Genomic DNA, 22436 nt, shown 5'->3' on the forward strand with positions numbered 1-22436 from the left:
CTGTAAAACTACTAAAATCTTTCTTTTTTTATAGGAAAATACCTGGCAGATAACTAATCTGCACCTCAGCCCAACTCAGAAGAGTCTGTCTTTATGAACTAAACGAAATTTACTCAAACCGTAGGAGAGATGATCACTCTGACCTCTGACCCGGCTCTTTTAGGGATATTTTCCCTTTCTAGATGTCTGACCCAGGCAGAGGCCACACTCCAGCAGTATTTTTAGAGTGTACTTCTTGTATTTGTAAAATGGTAAAAAAAAAAAAAACATTTCGGAACTGTATCGCTGCTGTTAGACAGCATGGGTTTCTCCTAAGACTAGCCTGTCGTCTGTCTAACGTCTAATCGTTGAACTCGTTGGCTGTGGCTGCCTGAATACTTTATATCTCTCTAAACACACCATCAGTGTTAAAGCTGTTGTTAAAGCGAAGGATGAAAAGCTTGAGGTTTTTCTGCTGATAGAGAAATATTCTGGAGCCCTGAATGTGTTTCCGAACTGACACGATGCTTCAGATTGAATATGAAACCGTTCAGGATTCGGCCTGCCGCTTCTTGACATTTGAGGCAGATCATTTAATATACTTTTAATTAAGTAAGATGAAGGAAAGGAAAGGTCGCAGCAAGATTCAAACCATTAACGTGAAAAACAAGTTTTTGTGCTCCTGTTTAGCACGTAAAGTCTCGTCCTGTTTTAGCTCCTGTTTTAGGCAGCCACAGCTAAATCTATGTCTTGCTTGCGATTGTATTAAAAAAAAAAGATTTCTTTCCATTGAGAAAAAAAAAGAGCTGTTTAAAATGTAATTTAAATGGATAATATATATCTTGAAGGGCGTTTGGTGTTTTTCCTCATACTGGTGAATAGCCTTTCTGTTGTTCCTAAGACAGCAGTGTTAGACTTCGGAGTATATCGCTCTATTTTTATTTATTCCTGATCATTTGTTGTACAAAAAAAAAGAGAAACAAAAAATCAGTGACTGTATCTGTATAAACTTTGAATGGTATCACAGTTTAGGATCCTTAAAGTTATAAATATTTTTTTTTTGTTTTTGTTATCTGTGTAGTTGGGTAAACTGTGTACAGTATAATGCGGAGGTATAATTTTTACATTTATTTCAGATATAATTTTTTAAAATCAAGCGCAACAGAGAATCGAGCTGTATGTATAAGGGTAGGGGGTGGGGGGTTGGGTGCTAAAGTGGATGAATACTGTATCGGCGTGGGTGGATCATGCTTTCTGAAAGCAGTGTTACGTGTTCCTGCACTATTAGTTGAAACATGAATTGGTTTCGGACACCCCTTTTACACCACGTTCACACCATTGTGCTGTGTTCTCATCTTCCTGTGCATTTTCTTTGATGTCTCGAGCATGAGCCCTTGTCAAACACCCCAGCACTTGTGTTCATGGTTTTTTTTTTTTTTGGGTTTTTTTTGTGAATCATAACGTCTCTGTGAGATGACAAGGATAAGGTTTGGTGAGTGGTTAGTATGACCAAAAAAACACTTTTTTTTCTTTCTTTTTTGTATTTGTGTATATCTCAAAACTGTCCCCAAAAGAGAATAAGCTGCATATTTTTAAATGTTATGAACTATTAATAAAGTCTGAAAAATATTGTTTCTTGTGGAAAGAATAATACCACTGTGCTACTTTTAAACTTCCCAAATGCTATTAGATATGAAGAACAAAAAAAAACGTCCTCCTATCACATAAAATGGCTGCTGTAGAGAAAACACTGGTGCTTTGAGAAAGTTTATTCATACTTAAGTTTTTTTTTTTTCCAATTCATACCTGCTGTGTTTGTGGAGGATCAGTGTAATGGCCTTTAACAAGAACACAACGTTTTGCGTTAAGATAAGACATTTCTCTCCATAATCCAAACCGAAGTGTTGTCCAGACTGTGCTTGAGAGGCAAGAAGCTGTGCTGTATGTCAGTCAGGTACTGTAACTGAAGTGTGTGTGAGTGTGCGTACGTATGTGAGGTTGTGCGCATGTGTGACTGTTGTTAGATCATTCTAGAGTTTTCCTGCCAGCAACATGTGCAAGCTGTGTTTGTGCAGACAGTGTTAACGATGAACCCGAGATTCTTTGCTCTTTCCAAATCAATAAAAGATGTAAGCCGAGTGTATGAATGTTTTTTATACACATCAAATATATACATCTTGATCTTGAATATGAATTAATTACTGTAGTACCATTTATCTTCAGTTATCACTTTCTCCAGGTAAGATCGAGGTTAATCGTCCAATATTCATAGGACATAAAGTGCGAATACACTGTTGATCGCAAGGCACTATGCACACACACACACACACACACACACACAGTCATAGGCAGTTTATTTGTTAGCATGTGTTTTGGAGGTGGGAAAATAACAGATCTCAAAAGGTGAAGATCTTAAATAAACTGTAACCTAAGCCTATGTTGCTAACTGTATGAAATTTACTGACGGTATTTACTTTATACTGTATCATATTGCAAACTGTTGAATATTGGAAATATTATATTGGAAAAGGAACCATAAGATTGACCATAAATTGGGAGCAGCTTTTGCAGTGATGTGGTTGCTGTACTGAATCTTCGGGGTGGAGAAGGAACTGAGCCACAAGTCCAAGCTCTTGATTTACCAGTTGGTATACGTCCCTACTCTCACCTTCAGTATAGTCATGAGCTTTAGTCATAAGTAATGACAAAGGATGAGGTCATGAATACGAGCAGCTGAAATTCCTCTCTAAAAACAGTTGAAAGGCTTGGAGTTAACTTACTTCTCCTTCGCATGAATGGTGGTAGCCACTTGAGGTGCTCTGGACATCTGATAAGGTGACCTTTTTTTAGAGATGTACCAGTCACAGCCAGCTGGATGGGGGCCCGACCCAGTATACGCTGGAGGGATTATATCTCAGCTGACCTGGGAGTGGTTAGGGGTCCTCTAAAAGGAACTTAAGGAAGTTGCTGGAAACAGGGACGCCTGGGCATCTCGGATTCTACTGCTACAGTATCACCTTGACTCTGAATTGGACTAAATGGATGTATGACCTTGTATAAGTTAAACAAGGGCATTTATCATTTATTTATTTATTTGTCAAATTTTCCATCACATTAATGAACATTACAGCAAGTGCATCAGAGTTAGCCAGAGGCAAATTTTCATCTACTGTTGGTGGACAGATCTTATAATTCACACCTAAAAATAAACTGTAAAATTAGACATAAATACACAATTATACATAAATACACATACATAGTGCGGTATATACTAATGATTTACAAAAAAAAAAAAAAAAAATTCTATAATTGCAAAGGCAAATGAAAAAAAATTTTTGGATTTGGTGTTGGCACCAAAATAATTTTTATTTTTTTGGTAAGTGTGCTGTATGTTGATTGGCTTTGCAGATCAACTGGAAGTGGCTTTATGTGATGCGCATTAGGAAAATCCTGACTGTCCAAAGGTGCATGGTATCATGAAATCACCTTGATCACCAGTTTTGGTGTATATATATATATATATATATATATATATACCTGTATATATACACTATTTATTTTCTTCATAAACTCAGAAAGAGCATAAACCAGTATAATTTCAACGTATTTCAGCATCTTTTCCCAGCTTAAAATTCTATACTTTGGTAAAAAAAAAAAGAAAATAAAGAAAATAAAGAAATAACATGAAAAAACAGACAAATCCAATTATGCTGTAACATTTATTAGACAAAAAAATGTCAAAATATACATTACAATCAAACTTCATGATTTTTCAGCACTCTATTAGACACTTGGCATTGACTTTGAACACAAAGCCTGTTATGTATTTCTTTAACAAATCCTCAAAACACTCCTATTACATTAAGACACACAGCATAAATAACCCCCGGAAGATCTCTCTGACATACCAAACACACATACACACACGCATACTGTAGAGCTTGTGAACTTGTAGAAAGAGTGCTTCCGGTCCTTAGCACAAGAGGGACAGGTCGTTCTTTCTGCAGCCCACCTGACAGCATATAGCGGTCATCATAGGGTTCAGGTCTCGGGTTGACAGATCAGACCTTGTGCTCTCACTCAGCTCCTCGGTACTGCTCTGCTCCGCAAGGGAAAGCGCTGTGGAACACACACACACACAAAAATCAGGTTAAGAAGAAGTGCATATCCGCCTTTTCAGAAAGAATGCAACATTTTCCTTGGCAGTGTTAAAGACAGATAATTCCATTCGGATTAGCACTGTGATCCAACACAGATACAACCAAGAAGTGATAACCAATAAGCAGAAGTTATTAAGAGGGTTCAAGCGAGCATTAATTTCCGAAGGCCCAGGATCCAGAGATGTCTAGTTAGATTATAAAATGACACAGCAGAGATAATCCAGTTACACAACATGATGTATCTATTAGAAATGCATGTTAGCATACAGTAGCTGATCATAATTACACTGAGTAACAGATCAGGCCTGGGTTCTGGCGCTGGCATCAGGTCTGTTCATTCAGAAATCTGGATGTAGATGCCGAATCTGGACACTAAATATGAGTTTTAATCTGTAAATTAAAGCAAATCAGAGTATGAGGTTGGTGGATTATTACTGAACAAAGAGAAAGAGAGAAATGCTAATGTTAATCAAGGAAACCAGAGAGAAGTGGTAGCATATTTGATAAGGTACACAGGCTAATGATTGCAAGTTTGTTAAATAAAAGCCAAATGAAATTAAGAAAATGTACTTAATTCAGTTAAACGACAGTAGGTGATCTTCACTTTCTGGGTACGTGCACTTCCCCAAAAACGTTTACAGCCACATCCTTCTCTTTCTTTAAAATATAATCTCACCTGGATACCTGAGACATGCACCTCAAAACCACTTTAATCATATAAGACTGACCTGTACATAATCTTGGACTCCTCGCCATAATACACTCATAACAATTACATTTATGCATTTGGCAGACATCCTTATCCAGAGCGACTTACATTTCTATTCTATTAAACATCTGAGCAGTTGAGGGGTAAGGGCCTTGCTCAAGGGCCCAACAGGGACAACTTGGTGGCCATGGGTCCTTCTGAACCATAGTCCAATGCCTGGACCCCTGACCCCTTATAACTTTCAACACACTTATAACTGTTTGCCTTCCATACTGTATGTTATAGCTGTATACGGTAATATGTTATAATTACACAATCTACTATAGTGTCACTCAGAAGAGGATATGTTCCCTTCTGTGTCTGGTTCCATTCAAGACTTCTTCCCCATATGATTCAATTTTATTTATATAGAGCTTTTAACAATGGTCATTTAAAGAAGATTATGAAAATGTGTAGGAGAAAGTAAAAATGTGTATAGATCATAGTGATCTGATTGTCCCTGATGAGCAAACCAAGGGTGACTGTGATGGCAGCAAGGAAACCCCCCTGAGGTGGCAATAGGAAGAAACCTTGAGAGGAACCAGACTCAACAGGAAACCCATCCTCATTTGGGTGATAACAGAGGTTAATAATGATAATATGAGTCATCACTTCATCCCCAATCTTTGATCAACATCCACATTTCTGTGATTTAAAACTGCTTTGTAGTGGTAAAATATCTATTATCAGTAAAAGCTGTTTATAGACATAAAGTGTGGATATAATCAGCACTTTGACTAACCATCATTTTCCGGTGTAAGCAGCCTTCTCCACCTGGAGCCTCCACAGGTGTAGACCACGGCCCGGATGAATTCACGTCCACAGAGCTTGACCGCCTTGACCTCCGCCTGCACCTGCACCACGCTGCAAACAGCCCACAGCAGCAACAACGGCACCAGAGGCAACCGATAATTCGCTCTCATTGTGGTTCCTTCAGGTTCTTCCTTCCTCCTTTCCCGTTCTCTGCTTCTTTACTTACTTCAAGGCTGGAAGCTGCTCTGTGAAATCTCCTGTAACTTGTGCTCTGTTTATATAGAGGCACTCTCCATCCTCCTGGACTGTTTCATCCAGTCCACCTCCCCTTCAAACTCCACCCTACTCACAGAGTCCCTCTCAACTAAACATGTTTATAATATCTGCTGTGCTTAAAGGCATTTCTGACAGGTAGGTAAGTGCTTTACTGCCCCAATATAGAATCAAATTACATCCCTTTCAGGAAAGCACCTTGTCTCCTGACTGCTCCAGTATAATAGTTTCATTGCACTGATATCCTTCATAATGCAAAGCTAATCGAGTCATACCTCGAGCAACAGCCCTTCCCCTCCTTGCAAAACATACAATATCATAAATCTAATTGGCATATTATGTTCTCTAAAACCAGCTGGACTACAAATAAAATGTGGAAATGATTATGATCACTCTAATATGGACCATAATGGCTTTATTGTCAGAGCGTCGTCTCCCTTGAGAAGGTTAATATGTCCCTATATGACTAAGATATAAAGATAAATGATTAGTCATGTCACCAGGTCACCCTGGACAATAAAGGCTGTCCCAGACATCTTTATATTATATTTCTTGTTATGTTATGATTGTTGAGTTACTAAAGTGTATCATTATGTATGAAATATTCTTTACATGACCACCATGTCACAGAAACTGGATTATTAAAAATTAGAAATAAAAATTTCTTGATTATTGTGGATTCTAAAATGCTTTTCTGCTCACCATGGTTGTTAAGAGTGATTATTTTAAAATAGAAACAGAACGGCAATATATTATCCCTAACAATAACACCATTGCCATGTAAATTAAATAACATTATTAATTATATACATTAGCAGTAAACCGATTGTCATCTATGCCTGTAGGGAGCAACGGTCAGCCTGCCTGGTCCAATCCTGCAGAAAAGCTAATGTAGCACAAATTCCTGAAAAAGGCTTATGCTGGTTATGTTAGAAAGGCATCAGAACACCCAGTATGGGGCCAGTATAGGTTGACCTGGCCGCTGAGTTCCCCAGATCTCAAACTGACTGAGCATCCATGAGATGTGCTGGACAAACAAGTCTGATCCATGGAGGCCCACCTCAGAACCCACTCCACCTAAAGCCTCTGCCGCTGTGCAAATCATGTTGCTCACACAAACACTACCGTTCAAAAGTTTGGGGTCACTTTCTAACTCCATGATCGTTCCTGATTTTTTTTTTCTACATTGTAAAGAAATGCTGAAGGCGTCCAAAAATGCATTAATCTCCTTTGAACAGTTAATGGTGAGATGTTTCTGCTACTTATGCTCTGTAAAGACTTCATACCGCCTCTAATCTGAGCTGCTGTTAATCGGTCATTTTTTCAGGCTGATAACTCTTAATGAGCTTCTCGTCTGCGGCAGAGGTAGGTTTTGGTCTCGCCCTCCTGGGATGGCCTTCATGAGAGCTAGTTTCATTATGGTGCTTGATGGATTTTGCAAATGCACTTGACAATACTGTTCTTGCAAGACGTATTACTAAAAGGCTGATCTCCGTGTCTTAAAATAACAACTAACTGTTGTTTTTGTTGTTGTTACAGAATTACCTAATTCTATGTGTGTTATTTTATAGTTTTGAAATCCCCAGTATTGTTGTAGAATGTAGAAAATAAATCACTAAACAAAAACAAAGAAATTTGCAAGTGACCCCAAACTTTTAAACGGTAGTGTTTATACAGTAAATAAGGAAACAGCATATAGTATAGTGCCTACATGTCACCAAATTATTTTTAACTAGGTGGTTCCAAGGTAATTTATACTGAACGTATTGAGTCAATTACTACAGTACATGACACATATAGGTTTTCCATACTGTATATAAAAAGTTCCATTGTCGCACTGTATACAGTATAGTCACCATATTTGACACAGATTTTTCCCCAACAAGTCTCCGGCATCTGTTGAGATTCTGGCACTTGGGTCTATAACGGATGGCTGTTATGCGCTGCCTAAACCATGTCCCGTATATAATCAGAGACCCATTTAAGATAGACATCCCCCGTAACTGCCACTATAATGAAGCACTTCGGTGTGTTTGCTCAGAGCCACTGACTAAACCGTTCAGCACTAAACTGTTTGATTTACAGTAAAAGACTCTGAATATCGAACTCTCAGATGAATTATGGATTACAGCATCTTATATAATGACAGCCATTTGCAGATCTGTAATGGGGTGTTGATGACACAGATGGGTTGTAATCTGCCGACAGTAATCTTCCTTCCCTCTCCATTAATTTTTAGTGTGTTACTTTTAAACCCATCACACCCCTTCTATTTTATTTTTATGATGAAGTTCTCAAACATTAATTTATTTCTTTTTCTCAGATTGGATTAGATTAGACCATATGTAACTCTGCTAACATCTAAAAGTATATTTAAAGCAAAGTTATACAGTAACTAATTATTCAGAATTTCATCAGCCCCTAACTTTATTTTAGGCTTTATTTTAAGCTTCTTGAAGTTTTTATTTTAAGTAGTGACAGCTCTTTTACAGAGGCAGGTAGGCTTTGCCATATAAAGAGTATATACTGTAGCACAGTGCAAAAGCCTTTCTTTTTTTTTGTAAAAACTTTGTTATACATTTTTATTTATGACTTCATTATTAAGTCAGTACAACAAACATTTTTGATTTCCAAACATAAGTATTCCAGCAAAACATATATAAATATATACTGTGTATATTTTTTTTTCATTTGCTTAGATTGTATTATTATTATTATTATTGCTTTGATTATGGCACACATTCCCCATGGTATCACTTCAATAAGTTATTTATTTCCATCCAGAGTCACATTAATTTCTCTCCAAGATCTTGAATTGATGAGAGGAGAGTCAGACCACTGCATAAAGCATTTTCCAGGACATCCCAAAGATTCTTTGTGGGGTGAACGTCTAGACTTTGTGCTGGCCAATCCCTGTGGAAAAATTATGTCTCTTGCTCATTGAAACAATCTTTCACAATTTTTGCAAAATAAATCTTGCAAACTGCCCATGCCATCAGGGAAGAAAAAATACATTAATGGATAAACTGGTCATTTAGTACATTCAGGTCATCAGCTGACCTCATTTTTGGACACATAACATTGCTGAGCCTAGACCTGACCAACAGAAGGAACCACAGATTCTAACACTATCCCCACAGGCCTGTACAAAATGAACTAGGCATGATGGGTACATCGCTCCATCCATCACTCTGGAACAGGGTAAATCCGGACTCATCAGACCACATAACCTTTTCCCAATGCTCCACAGTCCAGTCTTTATGCTCCGTAGCCATTTTTCTGATCAGCCGCATTGATAAGTGATTTAGGCTACACAGCTGTTTAGTCCCAGTCCCTTGAGTTCTCTTTATATTGTGCATGTGATGCTCTTACGTTTACTATTAAACATAGGAGTGGATTCTACAGTTGTTTTTATGATTTTACCAAACGCTTGAGTCATCTCTGATCACGATCATTCAAATTTCTTTACTGACCACATTTCGTCCTCAAAGATGATGGTTCAGAGTTAAGATAATTCACATTTAGAGCTGACTGTGCAGTTTGGAGCTGACTATGTTCTTCATTGTTTCCACCTGCAAAATAATAATAATAATAATAATAATATTAATAATAATTATAATAATGCAATCATAAGCACCAGTGAAAGAATAAAACCTAAACTTTTCTTGATTTAGGATCTTCCCTGAGTGATATAATTTTAAAATTGTCAGTTTCAATTTTTACCAGAAATTAAATAAAAACTAATCAACTAATTAAAAGCTCAAATTTACTCACTTATTTACTCACTCATTCTCTATACCACCTATTTTGTACAGGGTTGCGGGAGGCCTGGAGTCTATCCCAGGGCTACTAGGTGGGGTACTATATGGGGTACACCATGGACAGGGTGCCAATCTATTGCAGGGCACCCAAGAAGAGATAAAGAGTTTGCCTTGTTGAAGCTCACCTCTGTTCCTTCTCCTGCTGAGAAGTTCTTCAGCTTGTAGACGCTGACTCGGCCCTCACTGTCCCCAACTAAAATACAGTCCGTATTTATGGCAAATAGCATGGAAGTTGGTTCAACCCCTGGAATGGTCTCACTTACTAATGTTGGACTCAGACTGTGGAACGAAAAAGTATTCACAGATGAAAAGAAAGGAATTTAGACAAACTAACTAACAGAAGGAAAGACCAAAAGGTTAAACATCTGCCAGCAAATGGAACTAGATAAGATTGGTAAGAGCGCTTACCTGCTAACTCCCATATCCCAGATTTCCACTCTGTCCTTGTTGACCACCCCGAACACAGTGGCCCAGCGAGGGGACCAAACAACATCATACACAGCTTTCTTAATGGAGGTAAAGCTCAGCAGTTGACTAAAGTGTTCCTTACTCCAAAGCTGAATGGTCCAGTCTGAAGAACAGCTGAGAAAGACATCTGGACAAAATGGTGACCATGTGACCTTGTAGACTGGACCCTATTAAAATTGAAGCAATATGTGATCAGTTGTTTGGATGCCAGTCGGAAAAAATGTAATGTGAGAATATTCAAAATGTACCAATAGAAAAGATAGCAATAGATAGTTTATGTGTAAACCAAAAATATGGTTCAAAGGGGTGAATACTTATACGAGCCGTTTTAAATATAGGAGACCTGCTACAAAAATGTACAGTACCAGTCAAAAGTTGGAACACATTATCTAATTCAATGCTTTCAATTCAGTATTATTTCTATAAGGCCTTTATGAGTTTAAATTTATACGGAAATATTTTTCAGAATGGTATTTACAGTATCAAAATGGTCAAATTGTCCCTGATGAGCAAGTCAAGGGCGACGGTGGCACGGAGAAACTCCCTGAGAAGGCAATAAGAAGAAACCTTGAGAGGAACCAGACTCAACAGGGTGATGTGGATTTGGATTAAAACTGTGATTATAATATAACAAATATTGCATTAGGTAAGTAAGTAATAACAATAACAATTGAGAAATTCAGCTGTTCTGGAATAGTTATTGCAAGAACAGTACTGTATTGTCAAGTGCATTTGCAAAACCCATCAAGCACCATAATGAAACTGTCTCTCATCAAGAATATTCCAGTGTAAGCAAGAAATAAATTTCGAGTAACCAGCCGCTCCAATTAACAACACATACAGTAAATGTACCATGTACCATGATAAATATGTACTATATAGTAGTGACATCATTATTACAATTACATGTGTGGTGGTTGTGTGGTACAGAAGGAACCTACTAAGTGTTTTGAGTAGGTCTCCAAGAACTGCTCAGTGTACGAACAGGAGCATTCATGAATATATCCATCCTCCGTTCCAACCAGATATATGTTGGGATCCTGTTGCGTACATGAAAGCAAACAACAAAAGCATGTCTCCCTGATTATTGTTATAACTATAATTTAAATTATTTTTTCCTCTACCTAAACGCTGTCAATCATCCAAGACATGTTTCTAATCTGAAGTTTGCTTCTTTCATTTTGCACTGAAGCTACAAACCTAATGTAGCTAAAACTGAAGCTTGTTACAACTTCTTGGTCATCTTAATTAAAACAAATTAACAAAACTGAAAACAAAATAACAAACTCAAAACAATTTTTTTTTATTTTTTTTTTGGGGGGGGGGGGGGAGTTTTGTTATTTTGTTTTCGGATTTGTTAATTTGGTTTAAAATTTGTTAATTTGTTTGCCGTTTTGTTAATTTGCATTGGACTTCCCGGCCAGTCAGATATAAACCGGAAAAGGTAGGTATAGCTTGCGAATGAAATTGCTGATTGGACGAGACATCTGTCACTCAAGATAAACAGGAAGTAGGGACTTGTTTCTTTGTCTTTGTTTCTTGTGTGTTCTGCTTCACTTTAAACTATGATGGCCGTGAAGTGCAAAACAAATTAACAAAATTGACTTTAGGGCCACCGAAAGAACGCCATATTTGAAACCACAATAATGATTGCACATTCATACACACACGAATCTACCTGTATATCTACTACTACTACTACGCTGCCTGTATATCTTGAGTGACCGATGTCTCGTCCAATCAGCGGTAAGCATTTCATTCGCAAACTATACCTACCTTTTCCGGTTTGTATCGGACTGGCCGAGAAGTGAAATAAATTAACAAAACGGAAAACAAATTAACAAATTCAAAACCAAATTAACAAATCCGAAAACAAAATAACAAAACCAACAACAAAAGTACCCCCCCCCCCCCCCCCCCAAAAAAAAAAAAAAAAAATAGTTTGGGGTTTTGTTATTTGGTTTTGAATTTGTTAAGTTGTTTTCCGTTTAGTTAATTTGTATTGCACTTCTCGGCCACATACAGACATTCTAGACAAGTGTGTGTCTCCAACACTGTGACAGCATATTTTACACACAGGTTTTGAGTCACAAAAGATTAAGTCAACTTTTTTTAAACTACATTTTCTCACAAATATGTCAATTACTGTAGCTAGAGTAACTCAATGGCTCTTACCTGGGGAGTGTAAATACTAGGAGCACAGGAATGCTGAACACGGAAAGCAAATGTTATCGCCTCATGAGCTCAAAGACACTTGGGTGTCAGGATTCATACAGATTTAGGCCATGGTGTTAAAATAGTCGCTATAAAACATCTGTCGGCTACATTAGCTTGTACGTTCAGTACATATCTAGACAAACAAACATCATGTACCAAAACTGTCTTGGCTGATCAACTACATCTGAAGTAACTAAGTCCTATTCTGTAATTTGGGGTACATTTTGGGTAAAGTAAAAAAAGTACAAAAACAAAGTCCTTTCTCAATAGATCAAGTAGCGGCTCAAGTTAGTAAATTCCTTCAGTGTAACATATCTAATAGCTGTGAAATATTAAACATCCAATTTTTTTAAGGTAAAGGATGGTTTCACTACTCAGTTTGTCGCTTATGTTCCAGACATAACTTTTGTCTCGAAGCCACGTGACTAGCATCAAATAATGCAATTTTGTTCTGTGGCATACATTTTGATCAAACTTGTGCTGTGCTTCTCTCTGCTTCTTTAAATATACTGTACTCCTCTCCTTGCATCCTAGGTAACCCTGCATCTCGTTTTTTATCCATTTAAAAGAATTGGATTTTAAAAATATCTTTATGACAGATCACTTTCTCCATCATTAACACATTCCTTTTTACAGATTCCTAATTATTTTATTAAGAATCTGTAAATCATAACAGTGTACCTAACAGAATTAATGCTCAATTATTATTCTTAATGATAATAAGCTATTATAGATAAAATATTATAAAAAAAATAAGGAAGTACTTAACACACTCACTCATCCACTCATTATCTATACCGCTTTATCCTGTATACAGGGTCACGGTGGCCTTGAGTCTATTCCAGGAAATTTAGAGCACAAGGTGGTGTACACACTGGACACACACACATACAGTACACACACTCAAACGCTCATTCATACACTACGGGTGAATTGGGAATGCCATTTAACCTAATCTGTATTTCTTTGAACTGTAGGAGGAAACCACCAAAGGAAATCCACCAAGCACAGGGAGAATATGCAAACTTAATGTACACAGATCCCGAGGTCGGAATTGAAGCTGGACCCTGTAGGTGCAAGGCGACAGTGCTAACCACTGAGTCACCATGCCGCCACACTTAACACAATATGTTGAAAATGTATGCCACAGAGAATGACATCATTTACTGCTGCTTATCTGGCAGTGGGACACATCATTTCTGAGTTACAGGACCAATTACTGTTAGTAACTTAGTTTGGCAGACATCAATAAATTGATGTTAAATTTTAAAACATTGTTTTAAAAATACTTGTTCAGTGGTCAGTTTGACAATTTTAGGATAATTTTCAGGCTAAGTGAAGTATAGGATCACATTATGTTTGTGTGATATGATAACATGCTTTCTCTTAAAAGGTAAATTATGATATTTTTGAAGAAAATATTTACAATAAATACACTTATCATTAATGCACATGGAATGTGCCCCAAATTACAGAATGACTCTGATGTGTTTGAGGCAGTGTAAAGGTTCTAACATTGTAGTGAAAGTCGAAGCACAGTCCAACCGCCCAGTGGAAGATCAACGGCTTCTCCTTCCTCAGTTGCTTTTTTTCCTCATTTCTTATCCTCTTCAGCCTCATTATTTCTGTTGACGTACAACAGACACGAAAACAGTAAGTTGACCTTTTACCAAAATGTTATATAAAAATGATTTTTGATCAGTCACACAGACCAGTCTCGTTTAATGATGAAAATGGACCTGGAGCACATCTTACTGTATCAATTCTGATTATCTCTGACCTTAAAAAGAATTACCCATCCATTTCTACCGCTACACAGACATGTTCTATGATCTGCTTGTGACTTTTTTCTTATGACTTAATAAACGTTTTTATTTTTTCTTTCTTTTTTCAAATTCTACTTACCGGTGCAGTCAAGGCCTTGGTGAAGGCACCATTCAAGGATCCTTCCTTCAGCAGACACGGAGAACAGTCTCTCTCTTTTGTCCTCTCCTGATAAACTCTGTATCCTTTCGACCCACTTCACCTGCCACACTGGAGCCATGTGTTTGTTGGCACAGTCCCTGAACAAGGTTATGAAACATGATCATTGATACATCAGGTAAAGTCAGGCCTTAAAGTCAGACTATCACGGTTTTCACACGTGGGATTTCACGCCTCACTCTTAGCTCTTTTTTTTTTTTTTTTTTTTTACTATGTAGCACCTTGCACTATATTATTCTAAGGCTAAAGAAACGTCTAAAAACAGGGTAAAAGCTGGGAAAATGTAAAAGATGTGGGGTCATGGGAAACAGGAAACTCAAGAATGTTGTTCTTGGTAATGTTTCCTCATTACAGTATGTTTTCAGTACATCACGTCCATATAGAAGTGCAGAAAAACAGGTTTTTGAAAACCTCTTAACCAGGCTTACTTCCTGCATCGACTTTGTCCTTTACTGCTTTAAATGTTTTAGTGTTGTGCAGAATCAATAGACAAAGCAATAACAAGTGAACATCTGGTGTCATTACATGCAATGACAACGCTTTTAAAGTTTTTTTTTTAATTTAACCTAGTTTTATATCAACTGCAACAAACCACTGACCGTACTGAAAAGTTATTACACCCACTTAACACTGAGATTCATAAATGTACTGATATATACTGTACGTTTCATGTTTTTATCTATACTTCAGATAACAGCCTATAGTCCATATGTGTAGTTTTTGCCACATCTGTACATCTGTAAGGCTTTAGGTTGTTGATTTGAGGATCTGAGAATCCGGGTTCGATCCCGCTGTTGGGGTCACCACACCCCATGCTAAACAGCAAAGGGCATTTAATGTAAAATCTGTGCCAAGTTGTGTGCGGAGTGGATGGTCTAAAGCAGAAAGCAGTTAATCTGTGCACAATTTGTGGTGGTGAGATGACTATGGGTACTATGGGTTTCGAATTCAGGTTTCCTCCATGTCTAAATGGTTTTCCTGTAGATTCTCTGGATTCTAAAAACAACCCAGTAGGTGAAGTGACTACTCTAAGTTGCATCAATGTGTTCCCATACAGGGGGTACTCCCGCTTCATGCCCAGAGTTCCCAGCACATGCTCTGGATCCAAAATGACTCTGAACATGATAAAGAGGCTACTGAAGTAGAATAAATTAATTGAAATGAAATTGTTAGCGAATAGTTCAGTCATGATGGTCCAATGAAGTTTACCAGTGATTGTACTGTAGTACTACCTGCTGTCACAGAGCAGTGCTTCTTCTGCGCTTTTCACGCTGTAGATGGCGATGGTGCCATCATACATGCCCACTGCTAACTGACTGGGGTTAGACGTTGAGAAGTCCAGAGATGTTACACTGGTTTTACACTTGAAAATCCGCTCAGGCCACTAGGATACATACACGGAAACATTTACGAATGTTCACAGACACAGAATGATTTCCAGATTAATTCTGATGTATGACGTGAACGTGAATCATACAGTAAGATTCTTCAGAGACCAGACGCAGACCAGTCCAGATCTCTGACTCTTGTGATCAAACTGCCCATATCCCACCGCCAGGGTGTTCTACAGTAAAGCATAAAATGAATGCTAGTTAATCACAAAATCTATCAAGGTAATTCAATGATATCATATTTGTATACTGTGTTTAACAAGAACATACAACATCAAGAACATATAGTATCGCACACTGCTATCGCACACAGCGATTGTGAAAGAGTGATGAAATGACATGTGCAGGATATTACTGGACATTTCTTGTTCCAGGCCATGCTGCTGACACGGTAGCCTTTGGTTAGCTCACAGCTGAAGGTCCAGAGGAGCTCCAGAGCAGGGCTGAGTGTATCATGTTCTGTAACTTCTGCTTCCTCCTCTATATGGTCTGGATCTGGACAGACAGGAAATCATGGGCATGCTCTACATGATCTACAAACCCAGACCCTGGAGATGTCATACCAAACACTTTATGAAAATAATGAGTGATGTTAGATGAATGTTTTGCATTACCCTTCAGTATGGACAGCCCTCTGTAGGCAGCTAGTTTGTGTTGGTTGGTATTCATGAGAACCATCCTCTCCATCACCTTCAGAGACTGCCGGAACTTCTCTGAGTGCAGGATCTGCTCTGGGTCTGGCTCAACCACCATGTGCACTGTGGAAGTCTCCATTTCTCTTAGGGAGCTAGAGATACTTGCTAAATAGGCTACATGGAAAAGAGTCAGAACGTTATTTGCATGTAATGTGATGTTCTTTGACCTGACCTGGTTATTTAGAAGAAGGGTCAGAGTTACAGAGTTACAGTAACTGTACAGGAGAATCTTCAGGACAAAAGACTTAAGGACGTGATTGTTTAAAGCTGCTATAATACAGTATATAATTGATATATAATATAAGTGATAAGAGCTAATTAGTTTAGTTCTAAGACTAATAATGATTAACTATTAACAAGCATTATTAGGGGAATAAAACATCACATCATGTCATCTATGTATAGTAGAAAACCAGTTGTGTTAGTAACCAGTTGTGTAAGTAAAAAGGCTGACAGATGGATGTTACATTGAATTGAGATGCTACACTTGCCTGTGCTGGTGGCACTGTCTCTAGACATGGTCCTCTGGAGACTGCTTTTTGACTGATGAGTGGAGGAGACATCTGGGATTCTGGGTTTCTCTTCATCTGGATTGCTGCCTGGCTCTTCTGCCACACTGCTGCCCACAGTCAGATCATAGATGTCCCATCTGGTGGCCATGCAATCTGCAGAAAGAGATACATTTTCTTTATCCTCTTTGTGCAGATTTTATTATACACTACAGTTCAAAAGTTTGGGATCAGTTTTTTTTTTTTTTCTTGGATCCATCTGTACAGTATCTCTGAGTCAATTAAACCAATTAAATGCTGAGGTTAAACAGTGCAACCCATCAAAATCCTTTAATTTGTCACACGATCAAAAATTTGAACATTACACTGTAACTTGCCTTTTTCCTCGGTGGTGATTGGATTACTTTGGGTTTGTTTACATATCGTTGGTGCGTTAATCATCTGCATTTCTCGCTCCACGAATCTATCATCGCCCTTTTTGTTCTTACAAAATTCTGTATATAACTTGTTCCTTTCCCTTCAGGCACAAAAAAAGACATACAGTATGTAACCATCAATCACGTTTATGCATAGAACTGATCCAAGTGTGTATTTCTATAAAACAAATCAATTAAAGTAGATGGACCAGGATCTTACTTTAGCGCATCAGCCTCTTGTGTGCCAGCAGATACACACACTCCATGAATGTCCAGGAAGCACATGGTCTCAGTCTCTGTGAGGTAAATGTCCACTGGTTTATCCAGCATGTGCTCCTCGATTTGCTCCTCTCTCTCGATGTCTGGTTCTTTTAGGAACAAATCAGCAATATAGGTTTTATATAAACGTGAGTACTGAGGAATTTATTTGTATTTACATTTTGCCTATTTCAGATATACATATACATGTACATAATTACATATAGCATATAGAATCACAGAAAAATGACATTAGCTAAATATCTCATTCCAGATGTTGTTATAATAACCTCCGCTCTTTATGGAAGGCTTTCCACTAGATTTTGGAGCATGGCTATGGGAATTTGTGTTCATTTAGCCACAAGATGTTTACTGAAGTCAGACACTGATGGAATACAATGGAATACACTTTGTGTACAGTGGAATGCAGGAATGCTGGGAAACAGTAAAACTACAGCATACTGAGACATCCTATACAATGATGTACAGTTTGCAGACGAACCATGGACACTGTGTAAGCATTGTGGCCTCGCACCTCCAGGGTCGAGGGTTTGAGTCACACATTTGGAATTTGTATCCGTGGCGTTTGCATGTTCTCTATGTGTTATGTGGGTTTCCTCCGGGCACTCCGGTTTCCTACCACAGTTGAAAGATATGCAAATTATATGCAAATTAGAAACACCAATTAGCATAGTATGTGGGCCCTCTTTAGGCTCCCTTCACCCTGAACAGGACAAGTGGTATAGAGGATTAGTGAATCTATGCTAATAATGTACAGTATTTCGTCACCTCTGCATTAAGCATCCATTTATATAGTGTTCCACCAAACCTAAAATTAAGCAAGCAAGAACACAAGAACACATTTGTATAAAATATTAGCAAGGATCTGAATCGGCACTAGACACAGGCCTCCGGTTCTATAAAAGAAATCATTTTAAAGTGTCTGACAAAATTTTAATAAATATTGTTTATTCTCATTCCAACAAAAATGGTCCAGCAAAAGTCACAGTTGTATAGAGCTTTGGATGTTGGAAAGCAATGCAATCGAATGGGTTCGATTCCCAGCCAGTGCCCAAGCCCAGATAAAATGGGAGGGTTGTATAAGGAAGGGCATCCGGCGTAAAACCTGTGCCAAGCTTGACTCCTTGAGCACTGGGAGCAGCCGCACAACCAACATACATTAGTGCATAGTGAAGTTCTTTATTCATTCAATAATTCTTTATTTATTACAAATCATGTTGTGTAACAGACTTAATACTTTTGGGATAAACCGACTGCACCCCAGGCCTCCGCTCACTCCATCAGTGCCTGACCTCACTATTGCACTTGGTGCTAAATGAGCACAAATCCCCACAGCCATGCTCACCCAAAAGAGTGGAAGTTATTATAAAAAAAAACAACCCCGAAATTAAAAATTAGATGATTGTTATGATCAGGTGTCCATCAATCTTTGACCATATAGTCTTACAAAGCAGACAGATCTGTGAAGAAGATGGCAAACCTGAGAGACTCGTCAAAGTTTCCAGTTTAGCGAAAGGCTCCTCATTTTCATCGCTCACTGACTCGGTCATAGAGTGACTCGTCCTCGACACAAAACTACTCCCAAGAACAGACCTAGAACAGACAATCCTTAATCATCATCATCATCATCATCATCATGCTGTTTCATGTTGAATGTCAGACTCTGATTAGCACTGATGCACTTTGAGTGGGATCATGTCCTATAAAGAAGATCATAGTTACATGGTAAATGGTTCTGCAGAGCTCATGCTCCTGGTGTGGTACGCCGTGGACAGGAAGTCGGAGAAAGTGCCGTCTGATGCATCGTGTCTTGCGAATAGTTTGCTCTGTTTGGTTTGCATCGCTCCGGGTTCCAGCTGGTAGAGAGGCCGAGGAGTGATGTCCTTTCCTGTTTCATCAAACACCTGAGCAACACATTATCATACAGAGGGTTTAGCTGGAAATTAGTTCTCATTTCAAACACATTAGTCTGGGGTGAGCATCGTTACCTGTGCAGTTTGTTTAGGGGGTTGAATCGAGGTTTTATCAAGAACTTTACTGTCTCTCGCTACTGAGAATTTCTTTCGGCTCACAGACGCATTAACGCTCCTCCTGGTTGTGGAACTTGACTGATTCATCGCTCGCGATGGCCTAAAGATAATGACAATAATCAGCATCATCATGAAGCTTGTTTCTTCTGAAATAAATATTATACAGTAGGTTACCAAATTGTTAATTTTTATTTATTTATTTATTTATTATGGATTGATTAAGATAGAAAAACTAACAAAACTGGCAAAACTAACAAAAGTCTGCTGCATATTTATGTTTCTTTAAATTGTCACTAATATTGTAATGTATGTAAAGTCGGGTCAATTAACACAACACAAATCATTTATAAATTAAATACTGTACGTACACTTTATAGACAAAAGTTTTTGGGCAAAACTGCAAACACATTGTATCCAAATACTCGATATGGGGTTGAGGTCAGCGCTCTGTGCGGGTCAATCACACCAAAATCATCAAACCATGTTTTTATAGTTGTTGCTTTGTGCACTGGGGCACAGTCATGTTGGAATAGAAAAGGGCCTTCCCCAAACTGTTGCCACAAAGTTGGAAGCGTAGCATTGTCCAAGATGTCATGGTGTGCTGAAGCATTAAGATCGCCCTTCACTGGAGATAAGGGGCCTGATTGAAACACCTGAACTCAATAATCAACAGGTTTGGCCAAATACTTTTGTCTATATAGTGTATTTGACTTTATTTGCCTTTATTGTATACACTAAAACAGCCTGTTTGTTCATTCCTTTTCTATACCACTTATACTGTACAGGGCCTCGGGAGCCATGATGAGAAGGGGTACACCCTGGACAATCCATCACAGGACACACACACACACACACACATACACACACACACTTGCCAGTTAGTCTAATCTGCATGTCTTTGGACTGTGCAGTAGGAGAGGAAACCCATCATGCACAGGGAGAACATCTTCCCACAGGGGTATAAATCCTGGAGGCCAATGACCCTGGAGGTGCTGTTTTAGGCTATATAATATTGATTCTATACACCAATATCATATATAAACAGTATAAGGAAAAAAACTTAGAAGAAGAATTTATGGAACTCTATCTGCCAACTTCTACCCAGCTTCTAAAGAAATGTATAGGCGATTTTAGACATTTTTATTTTGATCTTTTCAGAACTTTTTTGCTCAATCATGTCTAAATATTATCCTAGCACCCTAAAAGACAATGCTAATAAGAATGCCTCATTATTTTTTAAAATCACTTTTAGCACTGTACAGTTATAGTTCTCTGCTTGGAGACACGACTAACAATTACAGATTCATCTTAAGGTTTAATGTCCAGTATTCTTAATGGAGTGATGTTACGCTCTGGTATACTGTAAGTGGCAGCACAGTTTACATCACATTAGTTTTTATGCCACTGGGAAGAAATGTAGTTATTGAATGATTCGCATTAGAGCAGTCTTTTCTACCGCTCTTGCCCAGGTGTAAGGGAAACAGAAATTACATGACAGTTTAACTTTGTTACATGCGTATTAAAGCCACAAGTTAATTAAAAAAAATAAGTAAGTGATAGATAGCTGATGTGGGTGTAAATTGCCAAAGATCAGTTCTGATTTAATGTTAATCTGCTTTCACAGTAAACAGGTGTGCTATAAATTCTTTCTACCCACCAGTCTCTCATCCCACGCATGAGCAGATAAAAAAATACAAGCTGCAACTCCCAGCAATTATTGATTGTATTCATGTTTAGTATTGAGACATTTTTATTTTATTTTATTTTATTATTCCTATTGTTTTGTGACTTATTGTACATTTCTTTTGCATGTTTAATTTAGCAGTTGATTAGTGAATTGATAAATAATGTTAATGCAGCATGTCAGAATGTGCTACCAGTATTAAAGTGATAGGGATTATATTCTGATACTGTTAAAAACAACATGTCACAAATGGCTACCAATATCACTCACTCATCGTCTATACCACTTTATCTGGGTTACTGGATTCTCTTCCAGGAGACTTAGGGCACAAGCTGGGGTACACCCTGGATGGGATGCCAATCCATCATGTGCCAATCCATGATGCACACAGACCTGAATTGGGAATCAAACCCAGACCCTGGAGGTGCATGTTGACAGTACTATGTGACCACTAAGTAACTATAGAACTTCATAGAGCACCTGTTCACTTCAACATTTAGTTACTAGATAGTGTTTCAAGATATAGAAATTTTTGATTGAGCATTCTGAACTATTATTATTTTTTATGATTATTATTACTATACACAACAAAAAATAACAATAAAATGGTTAAATAGTCTTGCATGCAGTTTTTCTTTCTTAAACTAGTAATGCTAATATGAAACAACATATAACAAGACACTCCTAGAATCGCCCTTCTTATAATAAAATACAGATTTTATTACAAAATAAAGGAATAACTTACGGGGTCACTTTTAACGTAGGTCTCACTGGTTTTGTCATGATCTTGGACATTTTTACTCCACTATAAACCAGAAGTACATTCAGCAGTACACGGCACGCGCTTGTTTACTCTAACCATGGTAACAGACTCCGCCCATTAAACACTCATCAGTTCGTCCATATAACCGCTAGATGGCAGCAGCTGCACACCCGCTACAGAAAAACACACGCGAAGAAAGCGGCTTTACTTCAAAATAATATGAAGTGCTCTAGATAGGTTGTAAAAGCCTCTGGTTTATACCCCATA

General features: G+C 38.0%; 3 protein-coding genes across 17 annotated transcripts in view; 1 reads left to right on the forward strand and 2 right to left on the reverse strand.

The window, feature by feature from the left end:
• sgip1a (SH3GL interacting endocytic adaptor 1a) overlaps nucleotides 1–2117 on the forward strand; it is an 89249-nt gene extending 87132 nt beyond the window's left edge. For all 15 annotated transcript variants that reach the window (XM_053498390.1, XM_053498391.1, XM_053498394.1 and 12 more), the window contains one exon: nucleotides 35–2117. In XM_053498390.1, the coding sequence (XP_053354365.1) occupies nucleotides 35–57 (23 nt within the window). In that variant the 3' untranslated portion in view covers nucleotides 58–2117. The remainder of the gene's footprint in view (nucleotides 1–34) is intronic.
• Nucleotides 2118–3679: 1562 nt separating this feature from the next.
• On the reverse strand, nucleotides 3680–5898 carry insl5a (insulin-like 5a). The gene is made up of 2 exons (XM_053499379.1): nucleotides 5630–5898; nucleotides 3680–4098 (listed from the first exon to the last, which is right to left on the reverse strand). The coding sequence occupies exons 1-2, from the start codon at nucleotides 5808–5810 to the stop codon at nucleotides 3953–3955; spliced, it is 327 nt and encodes a 108-aa protein (XP_053355354.1). The 5' UTR covers nucleotides 5811–5898; the 3' UTR covers nucleotides 3680–3952.
• A 3228-nt stretch (nucleotides 5899–9126) lies between these two features.
• On the reverse strand, nucleotides 9127–22215 carry dnai4 (dynein axonemal intermediate chain 4). Its single transcript, XM_053497688.1, has 17 exons — nucleotides 22152–22215; nucleotides 19681–19822; nucleotides 19415–19596; nucleotides 19173–19285; nucleotides 17634–17781; nucleotides 17375–17514; nucleotides 16980–17153; nucleotides 16408–16602; nucleotides 16149–16288; nucleotides 15880–15966; nucleotides 15635–15786; nucleotides 14325–14482; nucleotides 13935–14044; nucleotides 11144–11242; nucleotides 10143–10369; nucleotides 9860–10013; nucleotides 9127–9485 (listed from the first exon to the last, which is right to left on the reverse strand). The coding sequence occupies exons 1-17, from the start codon at nucleotides 22199–22201 to the stop codon at nucleotides 9435–9437; spliced, it is 2322 nt and encodes a 773-aa protein (XP_053353663.1). The 5' UTR covers nucleotides 22202–22215; the 3' UTR covers nucleotides 9127–9434.
• Nucleotides 22216–22436: the final 221 nt, after the last annotated feature.

The sequence above is a fragment of the Clarias gariepinus genome, chromosome 6 (genome assembly GCF_024256425.1).
Source record: "Clarias gariepinus isolate MV-2021 ecotype Netherlands chromosome 6, CGAR_prim_01v2, whole genome shotgun sequence".
In the NCBI taxonomy this organism is placed as follows: Eukaryota; Metazoa; Chordata; class Actinopteri; order Siluriformes; family Clariidae; genus Clarias; species Clarias gariepinus.

What these genes read in the sequence shown, in the direction of transcription:
- insl5a (XM_053499379.1), bottom strand. Translation starts at nt 5,810, where the DNA reads ATGAGAGCGAATTATCGGTTGCCTCTGGTGCCGTTGTTGCTGCTGTGG. An exon ending in GCTTACACCGGAAAATGATG is followed by an intron (nt 4,099 to 5,629) that starts GTTAGTCAAAGT and finishes TGTGTTCCACAG; the next exon opens with CGCTTTCCCTTGCGGAGCAG.
- dnai4 (XM_053497688.1), bottom strand. Translation starts at nt 22,201, where the DNA reads ATGTCCAAGATCATGACAAAACCAGTGAGACCTACGTTAAAAGTGACC. An exon ending in AGACCTACTCAAAACACTTA is followed by an intron (nt 10,370 to 11,143) that starts GTAGGTTCCTTC and finishes CAATTTTAATAG; the next exon opens with GGTCCAGTCTACAAGGTCAC. An exon ending in TGGGATATGGGAGTTAGCAG is followed by an intron (nt 10,014 to 10,142) that starts GTAAGCGCTCTT and finishes TTCGTTCCACAG; the next exon opens with TCTGAGTCCAACATTAGTAA.